Below are 17,791 nucleotides of genomic sequence, written 5' to 3' on the forward strand. Positions count from 1 at the left end.
CCCTGACGAGTAATGGTAGTTAACGGCGTCGATTCACGTCCACCGGCTAGAAGCGCATGAAGTGGAGATCACCCGCGAAACATCATCCATGCAGTCATTATACTAGCTTGGAATTTGTCAACGGCATGAAAGGCGCACCAGGTACCGTTCGTGCGACTCAGTATGCGCCATGTTTCCATACAAATCTTCCAAGGTGTGCCCGTACCGTACGCCGTGTATATTTGCATCGGTGCCCGTTCTCGTCCACGTAGTGCACTCATGTACCATACGCCCTGAATAGAGCTGTTCACCGGAGGCGACACTGTAACATTCATACAACAACGAAATACAACAGCGGGCGAGTGATTAGGGTGCCCAGGGAACAAAATATCTCCACGCCGCCGCAGAATTTCAAGTTTTCTACTATCCATCGAGAGAAAAGGTGTTCGACGGAGGCAAGTGAGGTACTGAGTGCAGCGTCAGTAACGCTAGCGCAGTTGAGATGCTGCCTTGCCTTGTAACTGTCATCCCTCCGTTCCGTCACCATCTTTTCCCATGGAAGGTCGCCCAGCGCATGGACCCCGGTGCTTCGACGCGCCCTGGGCAGATGTCCGTCGTCCATCCCTGCTCCCAGCGAACCGTCTTCGACCCGGCGCGATCAACGTCCAGCGTGGTCCGTGCATGGCTTGGGGACGACCAGCGCGGCCGAGCAGGTGCCATCAGTCGACGGTCCGAGGCAGCTAGCGAAGGTCGGAAGCAGATTGATACACCTCAGCCACAACGTCAGAGGGGGTGGAAGGCGCCGCGTAGTTAACCTGCTCGCCCAGCCTTGATCTGTCGTATTCCCCAGAGACCGGAATGCCGTCGGCGAAGAGGCCGTGAGCGCATCTTGATGAGCGAAGGTCTTTAAACGGCCCGTTGGGAGCGACGGACGGCATGGGTACCCGTCGTGTAGGTCGTGCTCCATCGCGCGGGAGGACGGATCGAGGATGGGCGAAAAGCTGGCACGGCCATCAGAATCGTTGAGGACCGGTGCGGCCATTAGTCCATCCATTCTCAGACAAAGCTTCCCCCCCTCGCGCGTCCTTGGGACTGCAATCGGCACATGCGCCGCGCATTGGACTCATGACCGGCGTTCAAGATGCGTATTCTGCGTAAGTGTCCGTTGTGCCGTTGTCACTCTGTGGCAGCCTTCGCAGAGACTCCGGACGATACTCGTGTGGCGTACAAACCCATCTTCCGGCCCATCAATGAACGTCGATGCCGCCAAGTCTGGCGCTCACGCCATCCTCAGCAACCAGGGTGCTGGGAGTGCCTGAATATTCGCTGGCTGGAAGTGCATGAAGCGGGGATCATCCGCGGTACAACATTCATGGCAAGTTCAGCACTACCTTGGTCGTTGCCAACAGCTTGGCAGATGCCCCGAAGTCCACCCCGGTGCCTTAGCCGCCGTCGTAATCCGCCTCGACTCTGCAAGGGACCTGATTGGTAGCGTACGTTGGCAGCGATCGAAACCGCGATGTGCCGTTGTCGACTCGGTGCTCATCGCTACGTTCGTGTCGCGCAGCCGCCTTCCAGAAAACCCGTCACGCCTGTGAGAGAGGTCAGCATATACGGAAGACGGGACGAGACGTAGACAGCACACGAAGCAAAAGTGTCGAGAAGCACGATCTGCCCCACACAATCCTCGGCATGATGAGGCACGCACGCAACTTGAAGCCGTGATCGATGAGGATAGGTGGGATCGTGAGCGGAAAGGATAGCGCGACGGATCCCGCCGGGGTGGGGACGTTCTTCAACGCACCCACATTGACCGCAGATAAGCACGGCGTCGCGTTCCGGGTGAGGGGCTACGCGTCGGGATCAGATATCGGTACAGACGCTCTGCATACAACGAGAACTCACCGCCGCATTGGTTGTGGCCACCATGAATCCACCCGGCCGTATTTCGCATCCGTGATCCTTCTGGTTGTTGATCGGATCTTCTTCGCAGAACGCCGCACATCGGCTTACTAACATATATACGGGGTTGAAGCCCAATACATCGAGGATACGTCGGCGCTCACCGCGGACGCATGCACGAGCAGGAAGACGTCGAGGCGGGCACAGACAGACCATCGTGAAACCGTCTGTCGATGTCGATCGTTCGAGGCGAGAGCGCCGTCAGACGACGGTCGCTATATTCGCGCATTAGCTGAACTCGTCTGCGGGACCAAGCGGAACAGGGGGTGTGAGGAGAGGGTGATCGTAACACACAGAGGATGCGCGCATACATAGGGTGGATATCACGGACTCCTGCTGCAGATGTGCGATCCTCTCGGAATTTGGGGTGATTGGTAATCGGGTGCAGCTGTGCGGAGAACTGGGCGAGGTCTAGCTGGCGGGCACGCTGCGTCGGCGCAGGCGATTATACAGCCTTTGGTGCGAGGACATCGAGCGAGGATGAGCCTGAAAACCTAGCGCGGACATTGTGAGCGAGGCTATGGCGGGGCGGGTGTCCGAACTCAGATCCCTCTCGCTTCAGAGGCGTTGGCAGGCGAATCGGCCCAGAGCTCTTGAGCGCGACAGCGGTGACAGCTGCTCTCGGCTGCTCGGCATCTCCCTCAGCTCCTGAACGTTACGCTTGCGGCTCACCTCGACGATCTGGAAGTCGCGCTCAGCTCGGGACGCTCTCTTCTCGGCCTCTCCTAGCGTATCTCTAAATGATCCCCGCCCGGCATACCTTCCTTACATTCTCGCACGAGTCTTGGCCGTCCAACGCCTGTGATGCCAACGTACTCAAGAAGTCGCAGGATCGACTGCAGCGCGTACTGCACGCAGGCTGGCATTCCTCCATCGGCAACGCAAGGTGAGCGATCTGTACTTTGTACATTATGGCCGTCCGCGAGGTTCCCAGCGCGCAAATTACTGAGGGGACCGTGGATCCCCCGAAACCTCGGTGTTGAGCGTGCTGGTCGCGTGGCTGGGTTGGCCTTTTCGATCCTCTCCCCCTGTTGCACTTCCCCGGTCGTGTGCTGAAGCCTTTACAGGATCGGCCGCTTTCCGTGCTTCCTTTGAAACTCCCTCGCACGCGTAGCTGCTCCAATCACCCGGCCGTACCGCGGTTACGCTCGCCGGCCACTTTCAGATCGGAAGCCCGGCAGCACGAACTTGCTGTGATCTTCGGGGAGGCGCTATCGGCACACCACCTCGAAGCTGGCTCCCGTGATCTCAATGATGTATGCGTGCATAGCACAGGCCGACAACAAGCCGTGCCCGATGAATGCGCTGCCAGGGGCTCCAGGGAAAGGATGCGAGGTGGATTGTAGGTACGTTCGCCACCTCCTATCACCGCGTCGACTTCGACGACATGCTGATGCGCGTTTTCTTTCACATAGCCCTCGCTATTCCAAGACGCGACTCCTATGATGATCGGCCTGCCCAGGCTCGCAGGATGAGCGCGGCAGGGTATGGCGTCCGAACGTATGCGCGAGATCCCTATGTACGTGTGTTACCCCTGCGCGGTTCGTATTGATGATGATGATCGTATAGACACGTGGGGTGGTAGATGGACGGCCAAGGACAGGGTGCGACTGCACAAGTCAGGAGTCGAGTCAGCTCGCTGCTCTCCGCGATGGTGGCGGGGCGCGCATGGCTCGCCTTGCATGCATGCGCCACGCTTTATTCTCCCACGTCGCATAAGTCGGCGTATGCAAAGGCAACACCCCTTGTGAATTCATCGACGCCGAGCCGGAGCGTTGGATCGGTGAATTCATTGAATGCCTTAGCTGCGCACATACCTACCGTTGGCCATCTCCGCTCTCCCCGCGAGATCGTTTACTCGAGCGGGCTTGCAACGCGCCGACCGCGCATGGCCGGAGCTGCCTGATCCTCTTACACTCAAGGCCTTGCGCTCGCATAAGGCTCGTTTTGAGCGTGTTCGTTGCGCCATCGTCGAGTGCTACAAGCCATAGAACTAATTTCCGCGATCCAGAACACCTAGTAAGTTTGGATACCGTCCTTGTCGTGTTCACCGTCAAGTGCTTCAACTCACGCATATCGCCGCTCTCAGCGAAAAGCGTGAGCGCCATCAAGAGCCTTGAACTTTCATAGATGACACGGTCGGCCTCAAGGATACACGCATGCCGCGATGATGGAACTCTTCGAACCCCATCCGATACGAAACTTGCATTTTGATGTTCCGGCACAGGAGATGGATAATAGCATACGCGTGCGTTTGATTCCCGTTTTGACCACCAGCCGCTTGTGCTCATTCCGGCTCTATTCTTGCCATGCAGCTTGTACACAGCTCGTGGCTTGATGCCTCATGGATGCGCACTCAAGCGAGAGTGATATGGTTCATGCTGTCACGGAAGGGCGTTTGGAGCATCGTGAAGGCATGCAGCTGGCAGTCACCGATCGCATGTAGAGCACAAATGAAAACTCGGAAGTTCCACCTTCGCTCAACGCAGCGTTTGACGGTGTGGCGCACCGGCCGGTGTCAGAAGCTTGCAGGAACCGTGCATGAGACCGCAAGAACCGCGGGCAGCTATTAAAGACTCGCGCGTCGTGGGACACGCGAGGCACGTACGTGGGCATCACAAGAACGCATCGAAGGCAGAGAGCCGTCCTGTTCCCGCCGAAGACGTCGTGCGTACACGTTGCGAAGCATGCCCTCGTTCGGGATAGGCACATGAATCTCGATTTGTGTAGATGAACATGGAGTGGGGCTCGACGCACGACGGATGCCTCACGGTGCTCTTCCCCTTCTTATCGGCGAATGCTGTGAGCAATGCGGAGTGAGCGAGGCAAGCCGGTGTGCTTTCGTTCTCTGCATCTTAAGTACTCGCCCTCGACACCTCACACTCGAGACCGTGGACTACTCACAATCCGTCTCCCTACTGCATATGCCCGACTCCGGAGTCAACGCGCGCCGTTCAACCTCCATGCCTCCGAATCATGTATGACCATCCTTTTCACGCCAGTTTGACACTCTGACGCCGACATCACTCACAGGGATCCATAGAGCCGGACACCATCCCGATGGCCGGTCAACCTGAGATGCCAGCGCGGCAAAAAGCCGATCCTCCGGCATGCGCGTGCTTCGAACGTCGGGGCAGAAATCTCGTCGTATGCATCGACGGTACCGCCAATCAGTTCTCGGCAAAGGTCGGCTTCCTGAAGGCTTCCCGCTCGTGCCATGATCTGCTGAACATCCATCGCAGAATACCAACGTTGTCGAGCTTTACAGCCGCTTAGTGAAGGCCAGCTCACGTACTACAACAGTGGGATCGGCACGTATGTTCGAGGATCGAAGTTTTCCCCCACACGCTGGATGCAAGCCCTTGACCACAACATCGATATGGCGATCGCTTGGTCCGCTATCCGATTCTCTCACTGTGATCTTGGCTTCAATTCCATGGCGTAGGCACTTCAAGCGGATCGTCCTCAGCGCATATCAATGGTTGTCCGAAAACTACGAAGACGGTGATAGAATATTTCTCTTTGGTGGGTGCAGGTCCAACTGAATCATCCAGTGACTTACCGAACGTGTAGGGTTCTCGAGAGGCGCGTACCAAGCCCGCGTCATCGCAGGTATGATTGAGTGGGTGCGTGGTCTAATCGGCCTGATTACACGAATCGGGATCTGATGAGCAGGGCGTTCCAAAGGTTGGCCTTCTGCACAAGGGAAACAATGAGCAGATCGCGTTGTGAGTAGGCACCAGCCTCTGAGGAACATCTCGATGACATGATACAAGCGCATACGAGCTGTATATGGCCATCACCGCCATGCAAACCCGTGCGTCTACCTCAGGGAAATCGCCCAACTCGACCGCGACGACGCCTGCCCTCGCTGGCGAGCCAAGCCCCATGGAACTTAGTGCGCGGTTCAAGTCTACTCTTTCGCGGCGCAATGTCAAGGTCCACTTCGTGGGTGCATGGTAAGCGCTAAAGCGATTCTATGCCGTCGAGTCGCTGATCATTCTTCCAGGGATACCGTCTCTTCTATCGGCTTCGCGCGTGGCAAAAGTCTTCCGGAAACCACGACGGGCATGTCCCATGTTTGCGTGTTTAGGCATGCACTTGCCCTTGACGAGCGTCGGGTCAAGTTTCTCCCCGAGTATGCGAACGGCGGCGCGGGACCAAAGGAGGCACGCAGCAACATCAAAGAAGTTTGGTTCGCAGGCTCTCATTCCGACATGTAAGCTGCTCGCACGAACCTCCGACGAGATGCTAACCCATATTTAGCGGGGGAGGCAATGCGTCCAATCTCGGTCTTGATAAGTTCGGACCTTCGTTGCGTTGGATGACAAACGAAGCCACGATCTCTGGTCTCCTGGTGGAAGATTTCCGTGGCGAGTGGCAGCTCGTGGGGAAGCCCACAAAGTCCATGAACTGGTTTTGGTTGATTATGGAATGTTTGCCTTTCACTCGGCTGTCGTACAATCCCGTTCGCAGCGATGTCGAGGCACATACGACCAATCGGCGAGTATACCCCAGCTTCTTTCGTCCCAGCTTCTCCTAGCTGATGATGCATCACAAAACGCTAGTCCTCATTTTTGTGCACCTCGCCAGGTGATGGATGGCCAGTTGATCCATGAATCTGTTTTCCTTCCGGATCCGCAGACGTTCCGAAGGCCGGCAGCACGTCTTCCATCGCAAATAACGTGGGACGCCATAGCCACGGACGTTAGTAAGGAGCGCATAGAACCGGATCCTTACACATCGACGGGAGATGTCATTCAAGATATCCTACAAGGGGAGCGTTCAGCTTATAACCGCAGGGTACTCATGACTCTGGTATCGTCGGGTGAGTGAGACTGCGCGGAGATCACATCACTCAAATATAACGATCCTTTCACAGAGACTGGCAGGAACATCATAGAACGGGATACGGACGTGGCGCAGCTGTTCAAAGCTCTGGACTTCATTCGTACGCGCGATGATATAGAGGCGGAAGAGCGTAAGGCATGCCTCGCCAACTGCCTCCTTGCTCTTGGCGCATTTCGCAGTCTACCCGCCGACGACGCAGTACAAGAATGGACGCTCGCGACTGCAAATCTTTTATATCATGATGACAACCAGCAGATCCGTCAGGCTTTCGATGAACACGATGTTCACCAGGCAGTCTATCAGATTCGTGCTTTGTTTCAGGACGCCGTGCGGAAGATCATGGACGCTCTTACGGGCGGTGAGCCGATGTCGGATCTTGAGCGGCGGGTACTCGCTATGTTGTGGACGTCTGGTACGCCTTTCTTCGTGCCATTCACTCGGTGGTGCTCGCTCTAAGCCTACGGCATCAGACTCTGGGAAGGAGGTGATCACAAGGTGTTCCGACGTAAACACGCTATTCAACACGCTCAGCGTTGTACAGAACGACGTTAGCATGACAGTAGAATCACGAAAGCATCGCAGCACGGACTTGGCCATAGCTCTCAGCGCGTTTGACCCAAGCGCTTACGCTGCTGAGAAGGACCGGGAGTTCGCCAAGTGCCTACCAGACATCGACACGCAACGTCCGGGAATCGGCTCCGAGTTGCTGCGTTTCATTTCTCTACGGCTCGCGCAACATCTGGTCGCCAAGCTCGAACGTTTGGATCCGGACCATGATATGCTCGAAGTCTTGCTATCGTCGGGTCAGCAGATCCAGAATACTGAACAAAAGCCCAAGCTGAATTCACACAGAAATAGGGCGAGAATCGATAAGGGACGCCACGGACATTTCTCGCCTGCTAGAGTCTCTCGCTGCCGGCCGAAGCAACAAAGCAATGCCGCTAGAGACGTGGCAGATATATGTGACCGATGTAGCGTTTGTTCTTGGCACGTTTTCCTCACTACCGAGTAGCGTATGCCCGTATCGCAACAGCGACTTGACGGATCTGTTCTCCGATGCTGATGTGCAGCGACCTGGGGTTCGGGAGAACATGGATCGAATAAGGCAGATATTCGGCGACAGTGCGTGTCCTCCTATGTGTCATGCGTCATAATCTAACTCTCGATATTGTCTACAGGGCTGCTCAAGGCCGTTGAGGGACATACCAACATCGTGTGCTCCGTCTCATTCTCTGCTGATGGCTCGCAAATCGCCTCGGGCTCAGGGGACAACACCATCCGGATTTGGAACGCGGACACCGGAAAGGAAGTCCGCGAGCCTTTACGGGGGCACACGAGCTACGTCAACTCGGTGTCGTTTTCCCCCGATGGAAAGCGCCTTGCCTCGGCCTCCACTGACGGGACCGTGCGACTGTGGGATGTGGAGACAGGGCAGCGGATCGGGCAGCCGCTCGAAGAGCATACGAACTGGGTTTGCTGTGTCGCATTCTCACCCGACGGCAACCGCATCGTCTCGGGCTCAGTCGACCGCACGCTCCGACTCTGGGACGCGCACACGGGACAGGCCATCGGCGAGCCTTTCCGGGGTCACTCTGACTATGTTCAGAGCGTCGCCTTTTCACCGGATGGGAAGCACATCGCCTCTGGATCCAGCGACAGCACGATTCGACTCTGGGACGCCGAGACAGGCGAGCCAGTCGGGGAACCGCTGCAAGGCCACAATAGCTCCGTTTTTTCAGTTGCATATTCCCCCGATGGCACGCGCATCGTCTCGGGCTCCTACGACAAGACGATCCGGATCTGGGACACTCAGACAAGGCAGACGGTGGTGGGGCCATTGCAAGGGCACAAAAAAGACGTCAACTCCGTGGCATTCTCGCCGGATGGCAAGCACGTCGTCTCCGGCTCCGAAGACGGCACGATGCGGATATGGGACACGCAGACGGGACAGACCGTGGCGGGGCCTTGGGAAGCTCACGGTGGCGAATATGGGGTGCGTTCCGTTGCGTTCTCGCCCAATGGCAAGCGCCTCGTCTCGGGGGGTTATGACAACATGGTGAAAATATGGGATGGAGAGGTCGATTAGGCCAGCGTGGGGTGTCGGGATGGGATCGGTTTCGAGGTGCGTATCCGCTTCCGTCGTGCATGGACCTCCCTGACGAGTCAATGGTAGTTGACGGCGTCGATTCGCGTCCGCCGGCCAGAAGCGCATGAAGTGGAGATCGCCCGCGAAACATCATCCATGCAATTATGATATTATCTTGGACATTGCCGCGGCTTGAAAGGCGCCCCAGGTACCGTTCGCGCGACTCAGTAGGCGCCATGTTTCCATACCCAGATCTTCCAAGGTGTGCCCGTACCGTACGCCGTGTATATTTGCATCGGTTCCCCGTTCTCGTCCACGTAGTGCACTTATGTACCATACGCCCTGAATAGAGCGGTTCACCGGAGGCGACAGTAGTAACATTCATACAACGACGAAATACAACGGCGGGCGAATGATTAGGATCCCCAGGGAACGAGTGATTTTCACGTCGTCGCACATCCTAGATTTTCTACTATCCATCGAGAGAAAAGGCGTCCGACGGAGGGAAGTGAGGTACTGAGTTCAGTGTTAGCAACGCTAGCACAGTTGGGATGCGACGTTACCTTGTAAATGTCATCCCTCCGTTCCGTTACCATCTGCCCATCGAGGTTCACCCAGCGCGAGGAGCCCGATCCTTCGACGCGCCCTGGACAGATGATCGTCGTCCATCCCTCCTCCCAGCCGCCCTCTTCGACCCGGCGCGATCGACGTCCAGCGTGGTTCGTGCATGGCTTGGGGACGACAAGCGGCCGAGCAGATGCCATCGGTCGACGGTCCGGGACGGGGAGCGAAGGATGGATGCAGGTTGATACACCTCAGCAGCACGTCGGAGGCGGAAGGCGCCGCGTACTTGGCCTGCCCCCGTAGCCTTGACCTGTCAAATTCCCGAGCCCAGAATACCGTCGGCGAAGAGGCCATGAGCGCATCTTGACGGCGCCGATGGTCTTTGAACGATCGTCGCCACTTGGGAGGATCGACGGACGGCGTGGGCACCCGTCGTGTAGGTCGTGCTCGATCGCGCGGGAGGTTGGATCGAGTATGGGCAAAGAGCTGGGACGGCCGTCAGCATCGTTGTGGACCGGTGCGGGCATCAGTCCATCCACTTACAAGAAAGGCTTTGCCTCTCGCGCGTCCTTGCGACCGCGATTGAGACTTGCATCGGCGCATATGGTCCATCATGTTGACCTTCGTCCGTCTGATCGCCGGCGCAAAGGAGCATCCGAAGTTGGGAAGGGGGGTGGAGGGAACGTTGATGGGCGAGAAGACTCCTCAAAAGCTCAGCAAAGCAAGCGGGACAGGACAATCGCATATTTGCTGATGTGTCCCCGGTTCGGGAAGGCTCAGGCGGCGGAGCTGGACGCGGAAGCGGAGCGTCGGCACAGACCTCGGACACCCCAGAGAGGGCGAGAACTTGCCATTGCCTGGACTGCTTGAGCGCTTGCCGTTACTAAGCCGAGAGCTGCGTCGTCGTCAAGCACCGCCGGCCGTCGGGAAGCTAAGCTGGAGGTAGGTCAGTTTGCGCTCGAGCGCTCGCGATCGCGACGGAACTCGCTTCAGATGGTTCCTCGCGATATTGGGATCCTGGCGTGGGGTCGTCGAGTCGATGCCGCGCCCGTTACATTAGCGCGATGGCGCTGCCGCTTGCCTTGTGTGCCCGGTCTGCAGAAAAAGAGTATTAGCATGTTGGGGATGTAAAAGAGGCGTAGGCGCGCACGGAGAATGTCCTTCGAATACACACCACCCGACGTGATGTCTCCCGGAAGCTCGAACCGATGAGCTTTTCGAAATACGGCTTCGAGCGTTGGTAGGCCATGCGACGGGGGCAAGGGAAGCGCGGGGGATTCGACTATGGGGACGTGCTTCGACATGGACGTGTCGAGCCCGGCAGATTATATTCCGTCACGCGGAGCTGCATGCTGAGGTTAGACATCTGCGTGATCACCGCGCATACGGCAACGACTTACCATCGTCGATTTTGCAAAGGTGTCGTGGCCCGCCCAGTCCACTATGCATCCGACCTGCCTTTGGCTGCTCATCAGGTCCTCATCGTGGAACGCCGCGCATCGCGTCACTTAAACAAATGTGAGATGGAGTCCGAGGCCTGGAGAACAGTTCGTCACTGACTCCCGGCGTATGTGCAAGCAGAAGGTGATGAGACGCACGCAGGCCGCCGGCGCAGCGTCCGCCCATGTGAAGACGTTGAGGCAGGAGCGCCAGTACATGCAGACCACGTTATTCAGCTGGCATTCGACCCGCATACCATATCTGTGGAAAACAGAGGGAGGTCGAAACACGGCGATGACGATGCAGCGAGGGCGAGCAACGTGCATGGGATAAACCGGCGAATGAGATCTCCTCTTCAGCGTGACAGAACTTGGGCGTGGGTTGTGCGCCGTTGGATTGGCAGGCGACAAAGGTAATGCGATGTCATCGCCGCATATTGGTCGATTATCATTGAGGCGAGCGCATGGATTGCAGGGAGTGGGAGAGGCGTATCGCGGGCAGAGCGACGAAGGCCGTGAGCGGGGGCGTAAGTATACGTGAGGACGGACAAGTCGCTCGCGGTTCACAGGAACATCTCGGTTCAGAGCTCCGGTGAGAGTGCGAGAGCCGATGACGTCGGGATCGTCGGTCGCCTTTGCCCGCCAACCGCCTTGGACATCTTTCCTTTCCAGATCTCGACTCTGCTTCCAAACAAGGAACGTCGCTTCTAATCCTGGAGCGGACCACCTCTGTCAGCTCAGCTCAGCTCTCTTGCGACTCTCGGCTCTGCTGGCACCACCTACATACCGACGTTTCTAGGCGCGCATCCCGCATGAAACCACAAACGCAGGACTCACCGGCGATCGCGTCTTCACCGGCGTTGTTTCCAAGTTTGGAGTTCTGGTGAGTACCACGCCGTCCTACCCTTCATGGCGGCCCGAGAGGATGCTGGTGCAGGATTCTGCTGTGGGGAGCGCGGAGTCCCCGAAACCTCGGCGGATGATCGTACCTTGGCGCCTGCTCGGGTTGACCACCTGACATTTGGGCGTTCACCAAATGCGTGTTGCGAGTCGGACTGACTTGTTGACAGGCGCACGGGAGCCCGGTCAATCCTGGCATATCGACCGTCCGAGGCAACCCTTCGTTCGCGGCGCAATACGGATCTCAAGTCAACTCTGGGCAAGCCCCGCGACTTTGTCTTTTCCCGCCTGCAGCCCTTCCTCTGCCTTAGGTCACGCTTCCATGAGGCAGATCCAAACACAACGCCCGCGGCATATAGTGCATCGCGCAGGAATTCCGCTGCTCGCATCGCACGTCAACCGAGCTTGCGATAGAGTTGCTGCATCCCGTCATAGGTACGCCTGCCATCCTCGCCTTATGGCATTTTTCGACACTCGAGCCGACGATCACAACATCTTCATAGTCCACGCTCTGCAAGACAGCGCAACGCGCCGTTTCGGCCCGCGGATGCTCTCGGTTCGTCCACAGAGCTCACGGTCATGGCTGTGTGAATATATACATGCAAGATCTCGCTAGACACACCTTTTTTTTGCTGGCCAAGAGAGTTGCATGCGAGGACTAACAGCCTCGATGCAGGCGGGCGATACGAGCTCGATCGTGAACGACATGCTTTGGTTGAATCAGTTCGACGTGAGAGGCTCGCCTGACGCGCATGCGCCGCTCTTAGGGTCCATGACCGGCAAAGACGATTCGCAAGGCGTACAGGTGTCCGTCGTGGGTCCACGGCAATCTCTACAGAGCCTCCGATGATATTGATCCGGCATGCAGACCCGTCATCTGGCCCATCCGCCAGCGTCCGCGTCGCGATGTCGGGCGTCCACGCTGACATAGTCAACCGGAGGCCCCGCGCGCCTGATCTTCGGCGACGCAAGATCGCGTTTCAACGCGATACGGAGCACATATGCGCGTGGGGTAGTCGGTTCAGCTGAGACGGTGGATTCTTTACCCGCGAGTCATCTTTTATACAGTGGATGTCGCAGCTGTGTAACTCCATGCGGCAATTCGATGGTCGCAATGAAACGCGGCATAGCATTTCGTCGGTATTAGGGCCATGAATGAATATACCACTGCTCACGATACGGCATTGCCAGTGTCCCCAATCTCTTGTCGTCGTAGCATGGCTTGCTGCTATCACCGAAATCCACAATCCCAGCGCCCATAAGGTATACAGAAGCTCCAGGCTGTGTGCAACGATTCGTAGCTTACGAATGAGCCCAGCCATCCTTCTCCGAAATCCACAATCCCAGCGCCCATAAGGTATACAGAAGCTCCAGGCTGTATGCAACGATTTGTAGCTTACGAATGAGCCCAGCCATCCTTCTGTGCATGTTCTCCCGCGTGAGTATATCGGTCCAATGGCAATGCACACACACAACAGCCTACCGCACTGCCGCCACGCGTTGTGCAAAGGTGATACACGAGCGAACAGCCATCCTTGCCGCTTTAACCCAGATGGGCCTCTCGGCGCTGATCGTGATACAAGCTATCGACGACATCGACGAGCCGCATCCGTCGCTGACCCTTTGCCCCACGGCTTCCTCACCTGCTGCCAGAGCGACGTTACATGGACGACATTTCTGCAACTCATACCGCGGGTTTGCAGGAGAGGATAGACTGGTTAGACTACGTGAGTGATGATCACACGTACCGCAAAACGACCAAAACAGGAAACTCAGCATGCTCTGCAGCGCCTCGACCAGATACGTCGAACGGACGATGAATTTCGAACGTCCCTGCGCTCGCTGAGAGAACTGTGCGGCGAAAGCGGGCTTGTACCCACCAGGTACAGGTTGTCGGGACTGGCCAGGGTTGGGACAGATCCACCTTGCGCTGGTGGATTTGCCGACGTATATCGGGGGACCTTCAATGGCAAATTTGTGGCTCTGAAGTTCATGCGACTGCACGTCAGGGAGAGGAAATCGTTCATGAAGGTGTGTAACCTACGTTGCCAGACCACAATTATTCGCTCGGTCAACTGGCGAAAACGATCAGGTGTTCTGCAGGGAGGCCGTCGTCTGGAAACGACTGAATCACCCTCATATCGTTCCCTTCATCGGCATCGAACCGTCGTACCAAGCGTGTATCGTGTCGGAATGGATGGAGCATGGCGATGTCATTTCGTATCTCGAAAGTCACCCGCATGCGAATCGCGTTCAACTCGTGAGCGCCGCGTCTCGCTGCGCACCGTGTTAAGCTCACGGAGTCACGACAGATCACGGACATCGCTCGTGGCTTGGAGTACATGCATGTCAGCGGTCTCGTTCACGGGGATCTCAAAAGCGTGAGTGTGTATCTGCCTGAACGGTCGATCAATATTCAGTCTTCGGGACCAGCGCAATGTCCTTGTTGACAACCTTGGGTATGCGCGTCTCAGTGACTTTGGTCTCGCCACGACAGTTTTTGGTACCACCTCTTTGGCGCCGACGGCTGGGTCGTCAGCAAATTGGGGCTCGTTCCGTTACATGGCCCCTGAGTTGTCCGATATTGCGGCAAAGGATAAGAGGTTAACGTCGAAGTCTGACGTGTATGCGTTTGGTATGACCGCATGGGAGGTAAGCACATTCCGCCATGGCTGAACCACGCAAACAAACACTCTGTACAGATTTTCACTGAGAGGCGCCCGTTCTACGATATCCCACACGAGCTTGTGGTTCTTCTCCAAGTTCGCGACGGCAAGCGACCAGAGCGTCCTCTTCATGCACCAGGTCTGGACGATTTCATCTGGAGTAATGTCATCAGCTCCTGCTGGGTAGCACGTCCGTCTAAGCGACCTCGGATCTCGGAAGTACTAAATCGGCTTCAATGGTATGAAACTGCTCGACGGTTGATTGCGAAGCTGCTGGATGAAGGCCTTGCGGAGGTGGATCGTCAAGTGCTCGACGAGATGCTCTCTACAGGTTGGCCACGTCATCATGTTCCCACAAGCTCTGTACTGAACTCGCACAGAGACGGGCAGGAATGCTATATTCAATATCGCTGATGCAAGCACACTTTCTGAGTCTCTTGAAACCATTCTCGGCGAATCAACAGACTCATGTTTGCGCGAGATGCGTGCAATTGATACGATATGGATTCTCGACACAATGTCGTCGTTCCTGCCAGACGTGAACTTGAAGCGATATCCCAGACGTGTGATGAACAAACTTGTGCCTCATGTTGACAAGAGGCAACCGGGGATCCGGCAGGCGATGGCGAGGATGACGATATTCGGTGGTACGTCGCGGTGTTTGGATGTGTTGCGCGCGTTGTATTGACTTCATCGTCAGGGCAGGCTCTGCAGCATACAATGCAAGGTCATTCTGGCGCTGTGTACTCCGTCTCATTCTCTCCGGATAACTCGCAAATTGCCTCGGGCTCCGGGGACAACACCATCCGGATTTGGAACGTGGACACCGGAAAGGAAACCCGCAAGCCTTTACGGGGACACACGAGCGAGGTCTACTCGGTGTCGTTTTCCCCCGATGGAAAGCGCCTTGCCTCTGGCTCAATGGACCGCACCATGCAGCTGTGGGACGTGCAGACAGGGCAGCAGATCGGGCAGCCGCTCAGAGGGCATACATCCCTGGTTCTGTGTGTTGCATTCTCACCCGATGGCAACCGCATCGTCTCGGGCTCAGCCGACAAAACGCTCCGACTCTGGGACGCGCAGACGGGACAGGCCATCGGCGAGCCTCTACGGGGTCACTCTGACTATGTTCAGAGCGTCGCCTTTTCACCGGATGGGAAGCACATCACCTCTGGGTCCGGCGACAGCACGATTCGACTCTGGGACGCCGAGACAGGCGAGCCAGTCGGGGACCCGCTGCGAGGCCACGATGGCTGGGTTTGGTCAGTCGCATATTCCCCCGATGGCGCGCGCATCGTCTCGGGCTCCTACGACAAGACGATCCGGATCTGGGACACTCAGACAAGGCAGACGGTGGTGGGGCCACTGCAAGGGCACAAAAAAGGTGTCTACTCCGTGGCATTCTCGCCGGATGGCCAGCACGTCGTCTCCGGCTCCGAAGACGGCACGATGCGGATATGGGACGCGCAGACGGGACAGACAGTGGCGGGGCCTTGGGAAGCTCACGGTGGCGACTGGGGGGTTTGGTCTGTTGCGTTCTCTCCCGATGGCAAGCGCCTCGTCTCGGGGGGTCATGATAATGTGGTGAAAATATGGGATGGAGAGGTCGATTAGGCAAGCGTGGGGTGTCGGGATGGGATCGGTTTCGTGGTGCGTACTATCCGCTTTTGTCGTGCATGGACCTCCCTGACGAGGAATGGTAGTTGACGGCGTCGATTCGCGGCCACCAGCTAGAAGCGCATGAAGTGGAGATCGCCCGCGAAACATCATCCAGGCAGTCATGATGCTAGCTTGGAAGTTGTCAACGGCATGAAAGGCGCAACAGGTACCGTTCGCGCGACTCAGTATGCGCCATGTTTCCATATCCAGATCTCCCAAGGTGTGCCCGCACCGTACGCCGTGTATATTTGCATCGGTTCCCGGTTCTCGTCCACGTAGTGCACTTATGTACTATACGCCCTGAATAGAGCGGTTCACCGGAGGCGACAGTAGTAACATGCATACAACGACGAAATACAGGGGCAGGCGAATGATTAGGATGCCCAGGGAGGGAACGAAGGATTTTCACGTCGTCGCACATCCTAAATTTTCTACTGTCCATCGAGAGAAAAGGCGTCCGACGGAGGGAAGTGAGGTACTGAATGCACTGTCAACAACACCAGCGCATTTCGGATGCGACATTACCTCGTAATCGTTATCCCTCCGTTCCGTCACCATCTGTTCCCATCGAAGTTCGCCCAGCGCACGGAACCCGGTATTTTAACGCGTCCTAGACAGATGTTCATTGTCCATACCTCCTACAAGCCGCCCTCTTTGATCCGGCGCGATCAACGTACAGGGTGGTCCGTTCATGGCTTGGGGGCGACAAGCGCGGCCGAGTGCCATCGGCCGAAGGTCTGGAGCCGGCGAGCGAAGGGCGGATGCAGACCGATGCACCTGAGTAGCACGTCATATGGGGGGCATGGGATGATGCTCGACACGTCGAGAGTGTAATGTCGCTCACCGCGGACTAAATGCACGGGGGCGAAGAGCGTCGATGCGTGCACAGGCCATCTATCAACGCCGGAGATTCAAGGCGTGAGCGCCGTCAGACGGTAGTCGCTATGTTCGTGCCGTCGCTGGACTAATCCATGGCCGGCGGAACAGGAAATGTCAGGCTACGGTGATTTAAGAGGACAGAGGATGGTGAATACAGAAGGTATTTACATACTCTGCTGCAGACGTGCGATCCTCTCGGGTTTTGGCATGGCCGATACTTGCGTGCATCTGGATATAAGACCGGTGGGTAGCTAGCCAACGAAAGGGTCGTGGAAGGCCTTCGTTGCGAAGATATTGAGCGAGGCCGAGGCATGTAGCACGAGGAATCAAATCAATCAAAGTGGGCAGTTCAGCGGCAAAGTGACGGGGCGCGGGTCGTGATCCTCTCATCCCAAGTCAGTCACAGTCCGGCGATGGCCCAAGTGAGTCGTGACTAGTGCAGGGGGCAAAACACGCGGAAGGTTTCGCCATGCCCTCACGCGTTCCGTCCTGCGCGGGCGACGTCACGTTCGGCGCGAACGCACGCGCGCCTAGTCGAATTCCTGAGTGACTGGAAGGGACCTACGGGCAGACCGGGGATGCGATCTGATGCAGATGACCGCCAGTTGGAATTACTGGACGATGCCGGCATCCATCGTGCTCGATCGCACAGGCAGACGCATCGAGAGATAAACTCGTCGACTTTCAAGAGGTGTTGTGCCGGTTGTCCCACACCCTCGTCCCGGGATGACAGTGTCCAAGGCTGGTGATATCGGCGGCGGAAAGGATACATTCGTCGTAGATGTCAATTTACGCCGGGTTGGGAG

At 57.0% G+C, this 17,791-nt stretch overlaps 7 protein-coding genes across 7 annotated transcripts; 5 read left to right on the forward strand and 2 right to left on the reverse strand.

Annotated features, from left to right (window-relative positions):
- Positions 1-295: 295 nt before the first annotated feature.
- Positions 296-2,197, reverse strand: PUNSTDRAFT_56055 (uncharacterized protein). Its single transcript, XM_007389039.1, has 4 exons — positions 1,885-2,197; positions 1,623-1,829; positions 494-1,571; positions 296-446 (listed from the first exon to the last, which is right to left on the reverse strand). The coding sequence occupies exon 3, from the start codon at positions 915-917 to the stop codon at positions 720-722; it is 198 nt and encodes a 65-aa protein (XP_007389101.1). The 5' UTR covers positions 918-1,571; positions 1,623-1,829; positions 1,885-2,197; the 3' UTR covers positions 296-446; positions 494-719.
- Positions 2,198-2,585: 388 nt separating this feature from the next.
- PUNSTDRAFT_123209 (uncharacterized protein) lies at positions 2,586-4,157 on the forward strand. The gene is made up of 5 exons (XM_007389040.1): positions 2,586-2,827; positions 3,009-3,287; positions 3,357-3,960; positions 4,031-4,038; positions 4,092-4,157. The coding sequence occupies exon 3, from the start codon at positions 3,527-3,529 to the stop codon at positions 3,845-3,847; it is 321 nt and encodes a 106-aa protein (XP_007389102.1). The 5' UTR covers positions 2,586-2,827; positions 3,009-3,287; positions 3,357-3,526; the 3' UTR covers positions 3,848-3,960; positions 4,031-4,038; positions 4,092-4,157.
- Positions 4,158-4,904: 747 nt separating this feature from the next.
- On the forward strand, positions 4,905-8,878 carry PUNSTDRAFT_139337 (uncharacterized protein; the record flags this gene model as incomplete). The annotated part of the gene is made up of 14 exons (XM_007389041.1): positions 4,905-4,919; positions 4,975-5,192; positions 5,245-5,334; positions 5,387-5,466; positions 5,515-5,567; positions 5,617-5,669; positions 5,718-5,900; positions 5,951-6,160; positions 6,208-6,448; positions 6,535-6,769; positions 6,824-7,204; positions 7,263-7,595; positions 7,651-7,914; positions 7,971-8,878. The coding sequence occupies 14 exons, from the start codon at positions 4,905-4,907 to the stop codon at positions 8,876-8,878; spliced, it is 3,264 nt and encodes a 1,087-aa protein (XP_007389103.1).
- Positions 8,879-10,493: 1,615 nt separating this feature from the next.
- Positions 10,494-10,746, reverse strand: PUNSTDRAFT_139338 (uncharacterized protein; the record flags this gene model as incomplete). Its single annotated transcript, XM_007389042.1, has 2 exons — positions 10,494-10,537; positions 10,593-10,746. The coding sequence occupies 2 exons, from the start codon at positions 10,744-10,746 to the stop codon at positions 10,494-10,496; spliced, it is 198 nt and encodes a 65-aa protein (XP_007389104.1).
- Positions 10,747-11,622: 876 nt separating this feature from the next.
- On the forward strand, positions 11,623-12,917 carry PUNSTDRAFT_123211 (uncharacterized protein). The gene is made up of 4 exons (XM_007389043.1): positions 11,623-11,764; positions 11,952-12,216; positions 12,285-12,595; positions 12,650-12,917. Exons 1-2 carry the CDS (start codon positions 11,694-11,696, stop codon positions 12,193-12,195), a joined length of 315 nt encoding a protein of 104 aa, XP_007389105.1. The 5' UTR covers positions 11,623-11,693; the 3' UTR covers positions 12,196-12,216; positions 12,285-12,595; positions 12,650-12,917.
- A 697-nt stretch (positions 12,918-13,614) lies between these two features.
- PUNSTDRAFT_40272 (kinase-like protein) lies at positions 13,615-14,669 on the forward strand (the record flags this gene model as incomplete). Its single annotated transcript, XM_007389044.1, has 5 exons — positions 13,615-13,812; positions 13,874-14,041; positions 14,094-14,162; positions 14,215-14,433; positions 14,484-14,669. Coding segments are annotated over 5 exons (840 nt in total), but the record flags the coding sequence as incomplete, so codon positions are not given.
- A 498-nt stretch (positions 14,670-15,167) lies between these two features.
- PUNSTDRAFT_77901 (WD40 repeat-like protein) lies at positions 15,168-16,061 on the forward strand (the record flags this gene model as incomplete). The annotated part of the gene is made up of 1 exon (XM_007389045.1): positions 15,168-16,061. The coding sequence occupies one exon, from the start codon at positions 15,168-15,170 to the stop codon at positions 16,059-16,061; it is 894 nt and encodes a 297-aa protein (XP_007389107.1).
- Positions 16,062-17,791: the final 1,730 nt, after the last annotated feature.

Source organism: Punctularia strigosozonata (genome assembly GCF_000264995.1).
Source record: "Punctularia strigosozonata HHB-11173 SS5 unplaced genomic scaffold PUNSTscaffold_23, whole genome shotgun sequence".
In the NCBI taxonomy this organism is placed as follows: domain Eukaryota; kingdom Fungi; phylum Basidiomycota; class Agaricomycetes; order Corticiales; family Punctulariaceae; genus Punctularia; species Punctularia strigosozonata.